The 20241-nt window shown below is 40.8% G+C and overlaps 1 protein-coding gene and 1 long non-coding RNA gene across 22 annotated transcripts in view; one reads left to right on the forward strand and one right to left on the reverse strand.

Moving 5' to 3' along the window:
* Positions 1 to 6290: 6290 nt before the first annotated feature.
* LOC145542403 (uncharacterized) lies at positions 6291 to 15417 on the reverse strand. Its single transcript, XR_014079838.1, has 5 exons — positions 15327 to 15417; positions 11116 to 11218; positions 10900 to 11017; positions 6793 to 7404; positions 6291 to 6479 (listed from the first exon to the last, which is right to left on the reverse strand). It is a non-coding gene; the product is annotated as an uncharacterized LOC145542403 (long non-coding RNA).
* A 94-nt stretch (positions 15418 to 15511) lies between these two features.
* Positions 15512 to 20241, forward strand: part of IWS1 (interacts with SUPT6H, CTD assembly factor 1) — a 47872-nt gene continuing 43142 nt past the window's right edge. For 14 of the 21 annotated variants that reach the window (XR_014079833.1, XR_014079832.1, XR_014079829.1 and 11 more), the window contains exons 1-2: positions 15512 to 15796; positions 17817 to 17932. Coding sequence is in view for 13 of the 21 variants with exons in the window: in XM_081581138.1 (XP_081437264.1) it covers positions 15763 to 15796; positions 17817 to 17932 (150 nt within the window). In the remaining 8 variants the exon portion in view is untranslated. Of the gene's footprint in view, positions 15797 to 17813; positions 17933 to 20241 lie in introns of all 21 variants that reach the window. The other 7 variants (XR_014079831.1, XR_014079830.1, XR_014079834.1 and 4 more) reach the window with 1 other exon arrangement.

Below are 20241 nucleotides of genomic sequence, written 5' to 3' on the forward strand. Positions count from 1 at the left end.
GGCATAGCCGATTAACAATGTTGTAATAGTTTTAGGTGAACAGTGAAGAGATTCAGCCATATGTATACATGTGTCCATTCTCCCCCAAACTCCCCTACCATCCAGGCTGTCATGTAACTCTGAGCAGATTTGAGAGTTCTATGTACAGAGAGTATTTGATTTCAGCTCTGCCAAACCCATCATAGAGCGACCTGAAGCAGCTTGTTTCCTAGTGGCCCTGATCTTCCCGTCCAGCCTACCAAAGCCAAAGTTATCCATTAACACTATAATACAGCACAGCTGTAAGCACAGACCTCCGTGACTGAGTTACTGTTTACAGAATTTTACAGTTCTCTGTCTCAAAGAAAATGAGTGTTTAATAACTGCTTTCTGTGTAATGGGTTCATTGCATATGCCACTCATTCAACTTTCATCAAAACCCTACAAATTAGAGGTGCTTATCTAAGTCTTTTCACAGTAAGGAAATTAAAACCAAAGAAGTTAAGAAACTTGCTTAAGTCACGTGGCTGAAAGTGGTAGGGGCAATATTTGAATGGAGGTCTGCCTGACTCCAGGGCCAGGGCTCACTATACTATATTACACCACACTAACCTTCAAACAAACCTGGACTGCCTCAAGTTTGAATAAGACATCCATTTTTAGAGATTTTCAGGGAAGGTGCTTCTCCAATTTGCTCATCCTAGCCTAGGATCCAAAGAGAATTTCTCCTTTAATTTCTGTGATCACCAACGTCCTAGGACAAAATTATCTGGGAAGAAACCAGGCCTAAATGCTTCCCTGGAAACAGTTGTGCGTAGCATGGAAAACATTCTATCTGTGTGGTTCAGATTTTCTTGACTTTGGCATTATTGACACTTTGCGGGTGTGTTGGGAGGAGCTGTCGTGTGCACGGTAGTATTTTTTTAGCAGCATCCCTGGCCTCGACTCACTATGCGCACTTCCCCAGTGGTGCAATTAATTGCTTCCAAGTATTTCCAAATGTCTCCTAGAGGGGAAAATCAGCTCTCATTGAGAACCAATACATAGCTCATAGGTTCAAGCACAATTAAGGCTGGGAAAAAGAGGAGGCCAACAAGGGCTAGATGGAATGGCTTCTTGGAAGAAGTGATGCCAAAATTGGCCTCCTTGAATAGCAAAAAGATACAGCTCAGAAGATATAGGGGGTAGAGGGAAGGGGCTATTGGACTGGTGCTCCCTAGAGGATCTTCATTCTGACACACCAAGAAAATGCCTATATCAACAGAGAAGTCTTAGTGTAGCATCCTCCCTGGATCAGCACCATCACTAGACTGGGCAAAGCTCGGAAGCCAAGTCCTGATGGGCTGGAAGTGGGTGGGGGGCGTCCACTATCTTGATCCAGGAGGAATGACTCATTCTGATTGGGCTTTATAATAACCCATCTGAAGGACCCACCCAGAGGTTTGTCCAAAGGTTGGGGTTAGGGTTAGGCAACAGGAGGGGCACAATTGTGTTGTAACCTGCTCTTAGGCCCACACTTGCCCAGCTTTAAGACCAAAGAAAGAGCTCGGAGTCAGCGACAGAGATATCAATGGTTTAATGGATGACAGAGTCAGAGCGAGGTCCTTGAGCAACACCCCCACTGGATGTGGCTAACAGCAGGCAGGACACGACAGCCAGTTATACGCTGAAATTGACATCAGTTTGACTTATTAGTTACCAGGGAAATCAGCAGAGGGACTCGCCCCTCATTGCCTCTTTGTTAAGAGCAATCACTAGCTAGGGTCTGTGGCAAATATACAGGAAGGTCAGTTCTGTGAGTAGGATGTAGGTGAAGGAGGCCCTGGTCCAGCAGGGGATGTACAGAGAGCAAGAAAACAGTTGTCTTGAGTAACCTGACCACAAGGGCACAAAATATGTCACTTTCTCCTCTCTGGAAAACCGTGGCAGTCCGATGAATAAATCTCGGTCTTGGGCCCTGGCACTTAAAGCCTAGCTACTGGTCATAAACAGGGGGACCTCTGCCCCATGACCAGAGTCAATAGCATCCCGATGACTACCATGATTGCCCTAGGGAGGTGAAGTAGTGGAAGGAAAAGCAAAACCTGATTACGTGGCAACTCAATAAACCAGCTAAATGATGCTGATTGTGATAATGATGGTAATACTTTGTCCGGCTCTTGGAAAAGGTTAAGGGTGAAAGGCCCATTGTTAAACGCTTTATTTCTTAAAAAAGAAGAAGAAGAAGAAGCATTAGGAAGGATTTCTTACCACTGACAGGAATGCTCTGTGTACACCAGGGTTAGTTTCTTTTTCTCCTGGTTCCACAGCTGAAATACTCTTTTCAGCCTCACTCATGATTAGGATCAACCACAGAATGAGGGTAAGTAATATGCTTCACTTCCCAGCCTGCCCCATTTAAACCTCCTGCACTAGCCTGCACAGTCTCTCTTCTCCTCTCTGTTGGTGGCATGCGGAGCATCCAAGAGTCTATTCTGAGGCCCTAGGGGGTGATGGAGCCACAATATGGAAAAACCTTGGGTTCCTGAATGACTCTGGGGTGCAGAGTTCCACCACTGACCCCAGTACCCATTTACAAGGACAAGAAATAAATTTTTGATTTCAAGTCACTGAATTTGTTGTTATAATAGTTAATCTGCCATCTTTAAAACATTATCCCTCTGCCATCCAAATCTGCCTTTGTCTTTCAAACACCAGCACAAGCACTTCTCCCAGGAACTTGGCCCTGACTGCCACTCTAGCCTTGACCCACTTTTAATTTTTAAGGCACTCATTACATACATCGCATAACTTACCAGTTAGCATGTATTTTTTTTCAGAGTAGGACTTCCTGATGGATGGTAAGTTTTTCAAGGCAAGAATCGTATGTTACAGTTTTTTGTATCTTCACAATTCCTAATAATAACAATAATAATAATTAATATATATATTATGTCCCAGGAATAATTATTTATACATACACACATTTAATTTCATAATAACTCTATGAGATGAATATCACTATTATCCCCAGTTTATAGATGATGTTTAAGCACAGAGAGGTTAAGCAATTTGTCCAAGGTCATCATAAGTTAGAAAGTGACAGAGCTAGGATTCACACCTAGAAACCTGAGTACTGAATGAGTGTCCAACAATTATACCATCTTAACCATAATTGTTAAAGGACTGTTAGCTTGTATGTCCAGTTAAATTGCACCTTGTTGGACAAGGAACATTGGTATTGATCTCATTTGTTCTTATATCTGAAGCTGGCCAGGTGCAAAGGAATTGTCACCCACCACAACTGCAGACCAGCCGGAGCCAATTGTGTGGGCAGGGCAGGGCAGGATTTGCCCTTAGTGCCGTCTATATTTACCATCCAGAGCCCTGGAAAAGGTGTCAAATAATTCAGGAAAACTCACTGCTACTTTAAACTAGTTTTGGAAAAAACAACTAACTTTTTTTCCTGCATAGTCCCAAAAGCAGAGATTACAACTTTTAGCAACTTCTCCTAAATCTTTTCTTAATATAATTAACTTTCCAGCTTTGTTCAGTTCAGTTCAGTCGCTCAGTTGTGTCCAACACTTTGCGACTCCATGAATCACACAGCACGCCAGGCCTCCCTTGCCCATCACCAACTCCCGGAGTCCACTCAAACCCACATCCATTGAGTCGGTGATGCCATCCAACCATCTCATCCTCTGTCGTCCCCTTCTCCTCCTGCCCTCAATCTTTCCCAGCATCAGGGTCTTTTCCAATGAGTCAGTTCTTCTCATCAGGTGGCCAAAGTATTGGAGTTTCAGCTTCAACATCAGTCCTTCCAATGAACACCCAGGATTGATCTCTTTTAGGATGGATTGATTGGATCTCCTTGCAGTCCAAGGGACTCTCAAGAGTCTTCTCCAACACCACACTTCAAAAGCATCAATTCTGTGGCGCTCAGCTTTCTTCACTGTCCAACTCTCACATCCATACATGACCACTGGAAAAACCATAGCCTTGACTAGATGGACCTTTGTTGGCAAAGTAATGTCTCTGCTTTTAAATATGCTATCTAGGTTGGCCATAACCTTCCTTCCAAGGAGTAAGTGTCTTTTAATTTCATGGTTGCAATCACCATCAGCAGTGATTTTGGAGGCCCCAAAAATAAAGTCTGACACTGTTTCCACTGTTTCCCCATCTATTTCTCATGAAGTGATGGGACCAGATGCCATGATCTTAGTTTTCTGAACGTTGAGCTTTAAGTCAACTTTTTCACTCTCCTCTTTCAGTTTCATCAAGAGGCTCTTTAGTTCTTCTTCACTTTCTGCCATAAGGGTGTTGTCATCTGCATATCTGAGGTTATTGATATTTCTCCCAGCAATCTTGATTCCAGCTTGTGTTTCTTCCAGCCCAGCGTCTCTCATGATGTACTCTGCATACAAGTTAAATAAGCAGGGTGACAATATACGATCTATTCAATTGGTCTATATATCTGTCCTTATGCTAATACCACACTGTTTTGATTAATGAAGGTTTGTAGTAAATTTTGAAATCAGAAATTGAAAGTCTCCCAACTTTGTTCTTATTCAAAGTTGTTTTGACTCTTCAGGATTTCCTTGTGATTGCATATGAATTTTAGGACATGTTTTGCCATTTCTGAAAAAAAAAATACTATTGAGGTTATGATAGGGATTGCATTGAATCTGTAGATCATTTAGGGGTAGTATTTTTTTAATATAAATTTCTTTATTTTAATTGGAGGCTAATTACTTTACAATATTGTAGTGGTTTTGCCATACATTGACATGAATCTGCCACGGATGTACATGTGTTCCCCATCCTGAACCCCCCTCCCACCTCCCTCCCCATCCGATCCCTCTGGGTCATCCCAGTGCACCAGCCTCAAGCACCCTGTCTCATGCATAGAACCTGGACTGGCGATTCATTTCACATATGATAATAGACATGTTTCAATGCCATTCTCCCAAGTCATCCCACCCTCGCCTTCTCCCACAAAGTCCAAAAGACTGTTCTATACCTCTGTGCCTCTTTTGCTGTCTCGCGTGTAGGGTTATCGTTACCATCTTTCTAAATTCCATATATATGCATTAGTATACTGTATTGGTGTTTTTCTTTCTGGCTTACTTCACTCTATATAGTAGGCTCCAGTTTCATCCGCCTCATTAGAACTGATTCGAATGTATTCTTTTTAATGGCTGAGTAATATTCCATTGTGTATATGTACCACAGCATTTTTTTATCCATTCGTCTGCTGATGGACATCTAGGTTGCTTCCATGTCCTGGCTATTATAAACAGTGCTGCGATGAACGTTGGGGTACACGTGTCTCTTTCAATTCTGGTTTCCTCAGTGTGTATGTCCAGTAGTGGGATTGCTGGGTCATATGGCAGTTCTATTTCCAGTTTTTTAAGGAATCTCCACACTGTTCTCCATAGTGGCTGTACTAGTTTGCATTCCCACCAACAGTGTAAGAGGGTTCCCTTTTCTCCACACCATTTTGGGATAGTATTACCACTGTAAGTCTTCCAATCCATGTACATGAGATATCTTTTTATTTATACATTCTTTGTTTTCAGAAATGTTTTGTATTTTCAGTGCACAAGTCTTTCACTTCTTTGGTTAACTTTATTCCTAAGTATTTAATTCTTTTTGATGCTCTGATAAATAGAATTGCTTTCTTAATTTCTTTTCAGATTGTTCATTACTGCTGCTGCTGCTACTAAGTCGCTTCAGCCGTGTCTGACTCTGTGCGACCCCATAGACGGCAGCCCACCAGGCTCCGCCATTCCTAGGATTCTCCAGGCAAGAATACTGGAGTGGGTTGCCATTTCCTTCTCCATGTTCATTACTAGTGTATAGAAAAAAACTAATCTTTGTGTGTTGATTTTGTATGGCAACTTTGGTTTGCATAGAAATATTATTCACAGTAGCCAAAAGGTAGCAAATATGCAAGTGTTCATCAACAGAAGAATGGATAAACAAAGTATATCTGTGCTTTGTATATACGGATAAATATGGATATCCATATATATATATATACAATTGAATGTTATTTAACCCTTAAAAATGAAGTTCTGACACATTCTACAACATGGATGAACCCTGAAAATATGCTAAGTGAAATAAACCGGTTACAAAAGGGCAGACATTGTATGCAATATATAGAATAGGCAAATTCATTGAGAAAACAGATTAGAAGTTATCAGGGGCTGTGAGTAAGGGAAAATGAGGAGTTACTGCTTAATGGGTGAGAGTTTCTGTTTGGGATGATGAAAATTTTTTGAAATAGTGGTGACGGTTATGTAACATTATAAATATAATGAATTGTACACTTAAAATAGCAAGTTTTATGTTATATATATTTTACCAATATTTAAAAAAATAGCTTAAAAAAAGACTGTGAGGTTCACTTGGTCCAACCATGATTTCACAGCTGACCCCCTTTATGGCATACTGATGGTCTCAGCTCCCACACTTCCAAGGAGGTGGTGCTCATCACAAACCAAAACCAAAGCCAACTAAAACAAAACAAAAACAAAGAGTCATTTTGTAACTTAAACAGAAAAATTCTTTTAAGTTGATTAAGTCTTTATCTATTTATTCTGACTGTATGGCATGTGGAATTTCCTGACCAGGGATCCAACCCGCAGCTTCTACATTGGGAGAGCACAGTCTTAACCACTGGACCATCAGAGACGCCCTTCCTTTAGTAACTTGAATAATTATTCAGCCACATACATAATTGTGTGTTAAAGAGGCTGTGCTCAGGACAGGGCACACATCTGTGGTTTCTATACAAAGCAAGACCAGAATCCATAAAGATATCGCTACCTGATCATTGGGCCTAGAGATAAGGCCCAAGCATAGCAAATTGGTCTGGGTAGCTTCCACGTCATGATCAGCTGGAGACTGGCACTTCTGGTTTTCAGGTTATGAGCATTAAGCCCATTAGTGGGGTGTGAAGTTAATTTGATATGCTGACCTACAACAATCAGTTATTTTACCAGCAAAATAGGTTTATTCAGGAACAGCAAGAATTGCAGTTCACGACATGCAATCTATGGTGAACTGCAGGTATATCCAGAGAACAAAGGCGAGGACCATTTTCTTTATAGAGGAGGGGGCATTGGGAGAGACTGTTAAACAGAGTCCACTGAATGAAACTGCTAATTTGAAGTGTAACGGCTTTTCATTGGCTAAGTTGTGATGGCTTCTCATTGGCTGATGGTTGCCAGATCAGGAAAAATTCTTCCTAGCTCCTGCTGGATAGTAGAGCAGTAATCTTCTTCCTGTTGGAGATGTAAAGATGCTTCTCTGTCGGGTCTGTGATCTGAAGCAGTAGAGCATTAGAGCGCTCCCTCTGACCTACTGACTCCCTTGAGGCTTCTGCTTATCCATTTCACAGGTATAATATGACAAAATTAGAGCTGAGTAGAAGTTATCCTGTGGAACAACAGTAAGTGTTTCATGTTATTAACAACCTTAAAGGCTTATTTGCACCATTTTCCCTTGTCCTCCCTTCCCCCAACAGAAAACCAATGTTTTGTTTCTTATACAATCTCAAACTAAAAAAACATAGTTACAAGCAACAACAAATATATGTAATTTTCCCCTTTTCATAAGAGATAGCATACTCTGTTCTGTGCTTTGCCTTTTTTCACAGTTTAGAAATCTTTTTATGTATCAGTACAGAAGAGTTTCTTTGCTTTTCATTAGAGCTATATAACATTCCATTGTATAGATGTATCATAATTTTGTGATCATTCCTGATTGGATATTTAGGTTATTTCCAGCATTTTTCAACTAGTGCTGCAATAAGTAATTTTGTAGATAAAGCATTTGTACATAGCCAAGTGTATTTGTAGGATACATTTTTTTGAACTTCAATCACTAGGCTAAAGAGCATATGCATTTGTAATTTTTATAAATATTGCCAGCTTACATTCTGGCAAGTAGTAAGAAAGTAAGGGCTGTAATATACTCCCACCAGTACCCTGGGAGAGGGCCTCTTCCTCCATGGCCTCACCAGATTTTTGCAACCTGAGAAGTGAAAAATAATATCTCATTATAATTTTAATTTGCTTTGATCTTGTTTTAGGATATCTTTTATGAATTTTAGAGCCCTTAATATTTTCTCTTTTGTGAATTGTCATATCCTTTGTCCATTTTTCTACTGATTTATTGGTCTTTTTCTATTGAGTTATTGATTTCTAGGGTCTCTATATTCATTAAGGAGATTAACCTTTTGTTCTATACATTTTTTAAGATTTTTTTCATTTTTTCCTTAATTTTATTTTTTTATTGAAGTATAGCTGATTTACAGTCTTGTACCAATCTCTGCTGTAGAGCAAAGTAACTCAGTTATATACATATAGACATTCTTTTTTTAATATTTTTTTCCATTATGGTTTATCACAAGATCCTGAATATAGTTTCCGGTGCTATACTGTAGGGTCTTATTTATCACAAGACATTTAAATTCAACAGCCTGAGGCCTGACTTTGCCCCAGTCCTTGCTCAGCACAAGTGGAAATGTTAAACATCATCCTTAGTAATTGATCTGTTGATGTTTATGACTGAGTGACTGAACTGTACTGTACTGTTAGTAATAGATCAGAACAGTACTGAAGACCTGAGCCAGGAAATTTCCTTTTATCAAATGACACAAAGTCCACCCTCTGGTTTAAAAGTTCCAGGTAACGAAATGGAAAATAAATTCATATTTAAAATGTAACCCAACAGGCTCCTCTGTCCATGGGATTTCCCAGGTAAGAATATTGGAGTGGGCTGCCATTTTCTTCTCCAGGGTCATGTGGACCATTTTTAAAGTCTTTATTGAATTTGTTACAATATTGCTCGTTTCATGTTTTGGATTTTTGGCCAGAAGGCATGTGGGATCTTAGCTGCATGACCAAGGATGGAGCTTCATCTACAAGGTGAAGTCTTAACCACTTCTCTTAACCACATAGAGAAGTCTCTATGATAGTTGAATAAAATTTTTTTTAAACCCTAGTCATTTATCTTTTGGTTTTGTTAATGGTGTGTTGTTTCTGCCATGCATATGTTTTTACAGTTGTTCTACTATTATGTTTAATTTTTTGTGTGTAGTCAAAATTTTCACAATTGCATTCATCTCACACGCTAGTAAAGTAATGCTCAAAATTCTCCAAGACAAACTTCAGCAATATGTGAACCGTGAACTTCCAGATGTTCAAGCTGGTTTTAGAAAAGGCAGAGGAACCAGAGATCAAATTGCCAACATCTGCTGGATCATCGAAAAAGCAAGAGAGTTCCAGAAAAACATCTACTTCTGCTTTATTGACTATGCCAAAGCCTTTGACTGTGTGGATCACAATAAACTGTGGAATATTCTGAAAGAGATGGGAATACCAGACCACCTGACCTGCCTCTTGAGAAACCTGTATGAAGGTCAGGAAGGAACAGTTAGAACTGGACATGGAACAACAGATTGGTTCCAAATAAGAAAAGGAGTACGTCAAGGCTGTATATTGTCACCCTGCTTATTTAACTTATATGCAGAGTACATCATGAGAAACGCTGGGCTGGATGAAGCACAAGCTGGAATCAAGATTGCCAGGAGAAATATCAATAACCTCAGATGTGCAGATGACACCACCCTTATGGCAGAAAGTGAAGAGGAACTAAAGAGTCTCTTGATGAAAGTGAAAAAGGAGAGTGAAAAACTTGGCTTAAAGCTCAACATTCAGAAAACTAAGATCATGGCATCTGGTCCCATCACTTCATGGGAAATAGATGGGGAAACAGTGGAAACAGTGTCAGACTTTATTTTTGGGGGGCTCCAAAATCACTGCTGATGGTGATTGCAGCCATGAAATTAAAAGACGCTTACTGCTTGGAAGGAAGGTTATGGCCAACCTAGACAGCAGATTAAAAAGCAGAGATATCACTTTGACAACAAAGGTCCATCTAGTCAAGGCTATAGTTTTTCCAGTAGTCATGTACGGATGTGACAGTTGGACTGTGAAGAAAGGTGAGAGCCGCAGAATTGATGCTTTTGAACTGTGGTGCTGGAGAAGACTCTTGAGAGTCCCTTGGACTGCAAGGAGATCCAACCAGTCCATCCTAAGGGGGTTCAGTCCTGGGTGTTCATTGGAAGGACTGATGTTGAAGCTGAAACTCCAATACTTTGGCCACCTGATGAGAAGAACTGACTCATTGGAAAAGACCCTGATGCTGGGAAGGATTGGGGGCAGGAGGAGAAGGGGACGACAGAGGATGAGATGGCTGGATGGCATCACCGACTCGATGGACATGAGTTTGGGTGGACTCTGGGAGTTGGTGATGGACAGGGAGGCCTGGTGTGCTGTGATTCATGGGGTTGCAAAGAGTTGGACACGACTGAGCGACTGAACTGAACTGAGAATTTTCAGACTTTTGTGGCTTGTGGCTTTTCAATCTTTGTCTGAAAGTTTTTTCCCCTCTATTTTTATTAGGGAATGCTTAGGTGGGGTTTTGGTTGTTCACATAAAGTTTTGCCATTTATAGTATTCTATGACTATTTTGTTAATTTCATATATTCTGGCCATCCTTCCATGTGAGGGCTAAAGATTCAATTAAATGTATTAGTGTCGGTGTGGTGTGCCATGGTATTGACATTTAATGATTCATTATCCACTACTCATGGGCTTTCAAATGGGTCCAACTTTTCAGTGTTATGAACGATTTGGCAGGACAAATCTTGCATATATCTTAGTGAGTGGTGAGTCTGGGATGTGAGAACACTACACAGAGCTGGAAAGCAGACTTAGAATGCACTTGTTTAGTTTGTTTCTTCACCTGCAGGGACCCCTAGTGGCTCAAGCACAAGAAGGCAGGTCAGACTTGGAGATGGCTTCTCTCACAGAGAATAACAAAATAATAATGAAACACATAATAATGAAAATAGTGGTCACTCACCTAGAGCCAGACATTCTGGAGTGTGAAGTCAGGTGGGCCTTAGCAAGCATTACTACAAACAAAGCTAGTGGAGGTGATGGAATTCCAGTTGAGCTATTTCAAATCCTAAAAGATGATGCTGTTAAAATACAATATGTCAGCAAATTTGGAAAACTCAGCGGTGTCCACAGGACTGGAAAAGTCACTAAATGCAGTGCCAAAGAATGTTCAAACTACCTCACAGTTGTGCTCATTCCACATCCTAGCAAGGTAATGTCGTTTACAATCCTTTCAGCTAAGCTTCAGCAGAACGTGAACTAAGAATTTCCAGATGTAGAAGCTGCATTTAGAAAAGGTGGAGGAATCAGAGATCAAATTACCTACATTAATTGGATAGTAGAGAAAGTAAGGGAATTCCAAAAAAGATCTGCTTCACTGACTATGCTTAAGCCTTTGACTGTGTGGATCACAACAAACTGGAAAATTCTTTAAAAGATGGAGATACCGAACCACCTTATCTGTTTCCTGAGAAATCGGTATGCAGGTCAAGAAGCAATAATTAGAACTGGACATGGAACAATGGACTGGTTCAAAATTGGGGAAGGAGTATGTCAAGGCTATATATTGCCACCCTACTTATTTAACTTCTACACAGAATACGGCATTAAAATACCAGGTTGGATGAATCACAAGCTGGAATCAAGATTGCCAGGAGAAATATCAACAATCTCAGATATGCAGATGATACCACTCTAATGGCAGAAAGTGAAGAGGCGCTAAAGAGCCTCTTGATGAGGGTGAAAGAGGAGAGTGAAAAAGCTAGCTTAAAAACTCAATACTCAAAAAACTAAGATCATGGCATCCAGTCCCATCACTTCATGGCAAATAAAAGGGGGAAAAGTGAAAACAGTGACAGATCTTATTTTCTTGGGCTCCAAAATCACTGTGGACAGTGAGTGCAGCCATGAAATTAAAAGACCTTGGAAGGAAAGCTATGACAAACCTAGACAGTGTATTAAAAAGCACTTTGCCAGCAAATGTCCATATAGTCAAAGCTATAGTTTTTCCAATAGTTATATGTGGATGTGAGAGTTGGACCATAAAGAAGGCTGAGTGTCAAAGAGTTGATGCTTTCAAATTGTGGCACTGGAGAAGACTCTTGAGAGTCTCTTGGACTGCAAGGAGATCAAACCAGTCAATCCTAAAGGAAATCAACCCTGAATATTCACTGGAAGGACTGATGCTGAAGCTCCAATACTTTGGCCACCTGATGGGAAGAGCCGACTCATTGGAAAAGACCCTGATGCTGGGAAAGACTGAGGGCTGGAGGAAAAGGGGGCAACAGAAAATGAGATGGTTGGATAGCATCACTGACTTAATGGAGATGAGTTGAAGCAAACTCTGGGAGATAGTGAAGGACAGGGAAAGCTGGCATGCTACAGTCCATGGGGTTGCAAAGAGTCAGACATGACTTAGCGACTGAACAGCAACAACAACAAGAGGCCTTGAAATCTTCCCTCACCTAACACAGTAAGCTCAGAGCTTGACACAGAACCCAGATTTCTGACGCCTGAGTCTGAAGTTCTGCCAGTGCCAGGCTGCTCTTTATATTGTAAGACTTTTCACTCCCATAAATGTTCAGCAAGTTGCAGTGTCTCAAAAGGTTGGGAGGATAATTAATGCATGGTTATCAGTCAAGGGAAACAGTTCAGGACTGCCACAAGCTCATTTCTCCCATGTCTCTCATGTCTCTTCTCTATCTTTAGTATCCTTAGGGGGAAAAACAGCCTCCCTTCTGAGTGGCCTCTCTGCCTCCAGCTGTGCTGGGACTGGAATGAGGAGTGGAGAGAGACCGTGGTCTTCAAAATGCAAGGCAGCCAAGACTCAGAAAAGCGTATCTGTTCTGTTCCAAGATCTGTCCTTTGGAGGCTCTGAAAGACAGCCACCTGGTGGAAAGGGGCTCTGGAAAACTCTCCTGGAGCTGTGTTTGCATTTGCAAGCACAATGCTTCAACTAAGACTCTAATGTTTATTTCAAAAACCCTATTCTATCTCACTAAGTTAATGGCTTCTTGAGTACAAAACATAGATCTGACACTTCCTTACAGCCTTCTGGCTCTCTGCACATTACGGTGTGTTCAGTCTGCTTCTATTTCTCCATTCTCCAAGCCATCAGCACAGTTAGAATTTTTATGTTAAATTTCAGTCATTATCCTTTTGTAATTGCATTGCTTAGCCCAATTACTTTCATAGCTGTTGGTCGTGTACCTTTGGTGAAACTACAAGATCTCTATTGGCAGGATTTGCAGTGGGTTCTCTTCTGGATTTCTGCCCTATTCAGTTGCCTTATTACACCGGTACAACCTCTTAGAAGAGAGGTTGATCTCTTTGGAAGAGAGGTGGATCCTGAGCCCTTTTCTACTAAATGGAAGGAAATGAATTTTTAAATTTTCTACCTTTCGTTCCAGGCACTGTTAATTCCTTGGCTCTTATGATGCTCACAAGAGCTTAAGAAGATGTCATTCTTACAGCTGAAGGGGTAGACTGGGATTTCAAAGCTGTTTTCCACTGTATGTACAGGAGAAAGACTGCCCGCGAACTCTCTTGCAAGAAAATGGTAATTTCTAGAAAAACCATCTCTCTCTCTTCCTTTCCATGTCCTTTTCTGGAGCCTAGAACTGGGTTCTGCCAGAGTATTCTGACTGGCTGACAATGGTTCCAGGATTATCAAAGCTGGGATGTAGCTTCACTAATGACATTCTGAGAATTCATAGCATAGCTAACATCATAAAATTCATAAACTTGAACTCCAAGGTAGAATGTGGACTCTTTAGGGCATCTCATGAGTCCTTACAGCAGGCTAGGTATGCCTAGAAATCCAGTCCAAGACGTATGCTTTGTCAACTAACGAAAAGCCCTATTTCTGCAAGTCTACACTTCCTAGGGAATATTTCTTATACTTCCTCTAATCTAAAGGCAGTAATATCGTTCTCTCTGTTTAAGACAAAAATAAGCAAGAAAATGGATTTTATTCAGAGCTTTGCAATAGGGATATGAAGATCAGAGATCTTCATATGAAGCTATGAAGATCAGAATATCTAGTACAGGGGAGATGGGCTTGTCTGAGACTTTCCTAGGAAGGAATGTGGGATGATTTATAGTTGTGATTGATTTGCAATCAGAAGTTTTAATCAGTAAAGAGAACAGAAAAATGCTTATTCCTGCATCTAGTTATTTTGGGGCTTCCCTGGTAGCTCAGCTGGAAAAGAATCTGCATGCAATGCAGGAGTGAAAAAGCTCAGTCGTGTCTGACTCTTTGCAACCCCATGGACTGTAAGCTACCAGGCTCCTCCGTCCACGGAATTTTACAGGCAAGAGTACTGGAGTGGATTGTGATTTCCTCCTCCAGGGGATCTTCCTGACCCAGGGATCGAACTCGGGTCTTCTGCATTGCAGGCAGACGCTTTACCATCTGAGCCATCAGGGGAACCTGATGTAGGAGACCTCTGTTCAATTCCTGGGTCACGAAGTTCCCCTGCAGAAGGGATAGGCTACCCACTCCAGTATTCTTGGGCTTCCCTGGTGGCTCAGACGGTAAAGAATCCGCTAGCAGACCTGGGCCCCATCCCTGGGCTGGGAAGATCCCCTAGAGGAGGGCATGGCAACCCATTCCAGTATTCTTGTCTGGAGAATCCCCATGGACAGAGGAGCCCGGCGGGCTACAGTCCATGGGGTCACAAAGAGTCAGACACGACTGAGCGACTAAGCACAGCATATCACTAGTTAGTTTTAGAGGGGCAAAGACAAAAACAGAAAGTTGCAAGATCTGAGCAGGTTCAGAAGAAAGGAGAAAAGTCTTCTGCCTTGTCATGGGTAAACTAGGGGGTCATCTCTAAGTCTTACAGGTCTCCTGAAAAAGAATGGAGAATAACTTTTACTTGAGAGATAAGAAGAGGAATGGTTCTTTACAGTCAGCTTTCTGAGAGGTCAGGTAGTTTCTTAACCATTGTTGTTTCTCACAAGCATATAGTGCTCAAGTGAAGTTCAGCAATGTCACTTCAGCAAGATTTCATCCGGGAACCCTTCTGGAAGCAAAAACCTGTACTTCCTATTGTAGACCAAATGGTTTCTTAAGATGGAAATTAAGTCGTAATGTTTAAAAAGAAAGGAAGAAAATGCCTTGAAAAGAGGCTCTTTTGATCAGGCCACTTAGGAACACATCGTAGCTCGCTAGGCTTCGAACTACAAGTCCCAGAGGGCAATGTGCCACTTCCCGTACTACGGGCGGGAATCAAGCGCCTCGCTGCATGATGGGAACGATAGTTAATTTCCGTATGATGGAAAATTTAATTTTAGCGAGTTTTTCGGAACAATAGTCCAGAAAGTACTCAATCAAAGTGCGGGCGGAGAACCCATAAGGTAACACTATCATCTCCATGGGGAACAGACCAGGTTCTTCCAAGGAGAAGATTTTAATTGCAGCCGCGGCTCCCGCTCAATGTTCCCACTAGTCTCCTTTCCGGCCATACCGTGCGTCATTACCGTTGAGTCTTCTCATTGGCCAGATGACACGTGACAGCGCCTGCGCACTGCATTCTTTTGAGGGTCGTGGGCAGACGCCATTTTGGCCCAGAGGTGCTTCTGGGAAGTAGATCACCGACCAGCGCGCCTTGGTCGCCAGCCGGTTAGGGCCTTTTCTGCCGGCGTTGTAGGTCCAAGTGTGCGCGTCTGGCACTGTTGCTGCCTTACTCTCTGCACTCTCCCAAACCTCCAGTTGGGCGGGAGCCTGTGAGCACCGGGCCGCGCCATCGGTAGTCACAGCGCCGGCAAGGAAGTGACGGGGGCGGCGCCGGGCCCAGACACTCCCCGCCAAGAGCCGCCTGCCATGGACTCGGAGTATTACAGCGGCGACCAGTCAGGTGAGGCAGGGACGTAGAGGACAGGGCTGGGGGGGGCGGGGGGGGGCGGTGCGGTTACTCGACCGGGCTTGGCCACGCACTCCCGCGGGGAGAAGGAGGCCCCAGAAACGTCCTCTCCCGGGACTGGGTCTTATATTGACTGAGGCGTAGCGGGGAGAGCCGGCAGCCCGGCTGCAGACCCAGGAGTTAAAACCTTGGAGAGGGAATTCTGGAGGGAAAGCTGTCTTCCAGATCGGCGAAGGATGTTGCTGAAATGGGAGCCACTTCTATATATCAAATGCTTACTGTGTGCAAAGTAGTAGGAATGGCCTCTTCTGATAGGGAATTTCTTTGAGGAGTTGAGAGTGATTTTCAAAAATCCAGGGGAGCTAGCTGTTCAATGGGGATGCAGGATCTTACCTAGACTTTTGGAATTGAAACTGGTTCAACCACGCCTGCAAACTAGTTTCTGCCTTTAATGAAAACATCGGAGTTGAGTTGTATACGTATTTTAGAATAAGGTGTGTACCTCTGGGGCTTACTAGTGATTTTTGTGTCTTTCCTTCACCTTGAGATCTTTCCCCTTTCTCCTCCCTTAAGTTCTTTCTTTTCCTGTTTATAAACACGGGGTCCTACTCTGCTAACACAGTGCTGGGCACCGGGGAACCAAAGACGAATAAAGCAGAACCTCATGGGGAATAAAAACGTTAGTTTTCCTTTCCTATTGTGTTTTAGTTCCAGTGAGTATTCTCTGTCAGTAAGTGCTTAAATAAATTTCTAAGCGTTAACTACCTTCTTTTCTGTTTTGCGTTCACATCGATTCTAGCATATGACGACGAATAGTAGTGACTGCGAACACGTTTCCAAACATATTCTGCTGTTTCGCTTTAAACGTTTTTCTGATGTTTTGAAAATAGTTGTCAGTTCATTTGTGTTTTTAAATTTCTTTTAAATAAGTAATCATGTGTAATATATGTATATAACGTGCTGAAAGACATGAAAAGTTAGCAATTCTCTGACTTTTTTTTAGCCGTTTTTTTGATGTTTATCCCTGTATTCCTAACTTATGCTATCCTGTTGCATCATTTTTAGGCATTCTGTAATTATTTCCTATTATGCTAGGACAGAGTTTTAGCCTCTTCTGTCCCTCCCCACCCCATTCTGACCGTTGAAGCATAACTTTTCATTACACTTCAAAATTTTTTATTATGACTATACAATAAAAAGGTTAAATGCATGTATATTCATTAGTCCCTAGCTGAGTAGAATAGTTCATTAGTATGATAGTGATTTCATTCTTAAACTTTTTTGTTTTTTGGTTTTTCTGTAGTTGGCTGGTTCATATTTTAAATTTTATTTTTATTAAACTTTTAACCAAGGCTTCCTATATCCTCCAACAGCTCTAAATTCCTCTCAGTACAATTTTACTTTGTATTTTTAAAGTATTGGTTAAAGATAGGTAGCAATTTGTTTTATAATAGTATAGTAGTATATGCTTTTACTTCAAGGAGTTTACACTATTTCTGGAATGGAATTCTGTATGCTCTTTATATTCATAAACAAATACTGTGCCAGGTAGTGTTGTCCACTCCAGGGATTCATCAGTGAACTAGAATCTCTGCTCTTTTGTCACTTTTATTCAAGTGAGGAAAGAATCACATTAAACAAAATTAACTTGGAAACTCATGTAGTCCATTAGTAGGTGGTAAGTAAGCACTGTGGAGAAAATAGACTTCATTATTTTAACGAAGTTGAAAGTGCACACTATTATTTAGAGTTTGATGACTTGGTTCTTAGTGGCATTTCTTAATCTTCACGTTCCTTTAATGGTATATTTTCACTGCCACATGTGTCAACAGTACAGGTTATGACTGTTAGTATTTATGTATGTATTGTACGTGTTCACAAATTAGCATTATTAGTTATGCTTCATCAGTGGTAACCTTTGCGCTTACATTATTCTTGACTCATTGTGTTCATTTCAGTTGAGGATGTCATCCATCTTACTCCTTAAGTGGGTTTTTGTTTTATTTTTAAGCAGATGATGGTGGCGCTACCCCAGTACAGGATGAACGGGATTCAGGGTCAGACGTTGAGGATGATGTAAATGAGCAGCACTCTGGATCAGACACTGGAAGTGTAGAACGTCATTCAGAGGTATTGGCTAAACAACATCTTTGGGGAGGCTTTTCCCTTGCTTATTCTATGAGACTTGTTGTATTTAGGAGATGTAGAGACCCTGTCACAGGGTCTAGGCTGCAAATCCTTCAAAAATAATAGAGAATTGCTTTAAAAATAAATAGATAGGAATAGTCTGGTTACTTATGAAATCATAGGGAGTAAGTACTGATTGAGTCTCATTTTGGATATTAGGCAGTCTCAACTGTGCTTATTGATTCAGAAAATAGGCCAGGCATTTGATATTTGACTAGGCCTCCTCATTCTCAGAATGATGTATTAATTGGACAGTGAGGATTTGCATTCTGAAGAAATACCAATTGAAACAGAAAGTTATGGGGGTTATCACCTTTGTTATCATTTTAATTTGCTTGCCTGGTTATGCAGTCTGTGCTGCATGCACAATGTTAACAAAATAAAATTGAGACTTTTAAAAATTCAGCTTTAAGTTTTCAGTAAAACACAAACTGAAATGTAGGAATGATAAAGATGGCCCATATGCCATCTATTTTGCTTAACTACACATGCACAGAAAATTGTCCAATTTTAGGTTATTACATGCAATAATAGATGCAATTGTTAGAGATTGTATTATTGACTCTGTCCTTTGATATGTCTCTAGTATAGCCATATATCCAACAAATATTTATTGAGCATCTGCTATGTGTCAGGCTCTTTTGACATATCAATGACTTAATGAGGTTCCACTGCCACGAAAATCCTTCTCTTGGACTTGTTTTCCAGTAGCAGAAGAAAGACATTAAACAATATACTTTAAAAAAAGAAAATTGTATAGTTTGTTAGAAGATGATAACTGCTGTGGAGAAAGAAGAAAGAAAGAATGGAGTGAAGGGTGCCAGGATGGAGGGCAGGCTTTAGTGTTAAATAGGGAGGTACATGTAGGCCTTATTAAGAAAGTGACATTTGAATCAAGATGTGAAAGGAGGTGAAGGAATAGCTACATGGCTATGTAGCGAATAAACATTCCCAACAAAGATCTAAGGTGGGAGCCATTGTGGCTACAGTAGAATAAATATGGGGCAGATGAGATCAGAAGTGGGAGGAGGGCTTATCGTTTAGTTATTTTGGTGTCATTTTGTTTTTTTGTATACTATTAAGTATTTAGACTAAATTTTAATTAATATATAATTGATAGGTGGAAATTACTTGATAATGAAGCATTTAGACTAAATTCTAATTAATATATAATTGATAAATAGAAATTACTTGATAATGTAAACATTGTTATAGTATGTTTAGTGTGTAATATCTAAATTTCCCATTTTGGAAAACAGCATCAGGAGATTGACTCATGGCTTCATGCTTCAGTTATAAGTGTGTTATAAATGTAGTGTTGACTTTCTTTTTTTCAACTACTTTTTTTTTTAATGAGATGGATTCTAAATAAATAAATGTGCATGTTGTAAATTTAGAGATTATATGAAAGTTTAAAAAATTAAAGTCAGCATACTCCTGTCACAGATATGACTATTAACTTTTTAAATATTATTTCTCCTGCATTTTTATTCTTATATAGAATGTATGTATATGTTTTAAGTTACTTGAAATATACATATATATTACATGTCTGTATAACATTTTTATCTCTTAAGATTTTAAATACTTAAGTATTTCCCCATGTCATTAAAGATTCTCGCTAAGTGTAATTTTTAATGGCTGCTTAATATTTTATAACGTGAATGCTGCTGCTGCTGCTAAGTCGCTTCAGTCGTGTCCGACTCTGTGCGACCCTATAGACGGCAGCCCAGCAGGCTCCGCTGTCCCTGGGATTCTCCAGGCAAGAACACTGGAGTGGGTTGCTGTTTCCTTCTCCAGTGCATGAAAGGAAAAAGTGAAAGTGAAGTTGCGCAGTCGTGTCCCACTCGTCGCGACCCCATGGACTGTAGCCTACCAGGCTCCTCCGTCCATGGGATTTTCTGTGCAAGAGTACTGGAGTGGGGTGCCATTGCCTTCTCCGTAACACGGATGAACTATTACTTATTCACCAGTTTCCTAATTGTTAACATTTAGGCTGTCTAGCTATTGTCAGTGAAGTCTGCCGTGAGCATACTTTTGTGCTTTTCATAGATTTTCCCCTCCAGAAAGGTTATCCTAATTACTAGTAGTTTTGAGTGGCAGTTGTACTCTTGAAAAAGTACAGTTACATTATATGGAGCAGTGCAGATTATAGCCCCATAATTTGAAAGACGTGTATTAGTTTCCTATTGCAGCCATAACAACTGGATACAAATTTAGTGGCTAAATAAAACCTCAGAGATTTGTTTCTT

The sequence above is a fragment of the Giraffa tippelskirchi genome, chromosome 3 (assembly GCF_054371585.1).
Source record: "Giraffa tippelskirchi isolate mGirTip1 chromosome 3, T2T-mGirTip1v1.2.pri, whole genome shotgun sequence".
Taxonomy (NCBI): domain Eukaryota; kingdom Metazoa; phylum Chordata; class Mammalia; order Artiodactyla; family Giraffidae; genus Giraffa; species Giraffa tippelskirchi.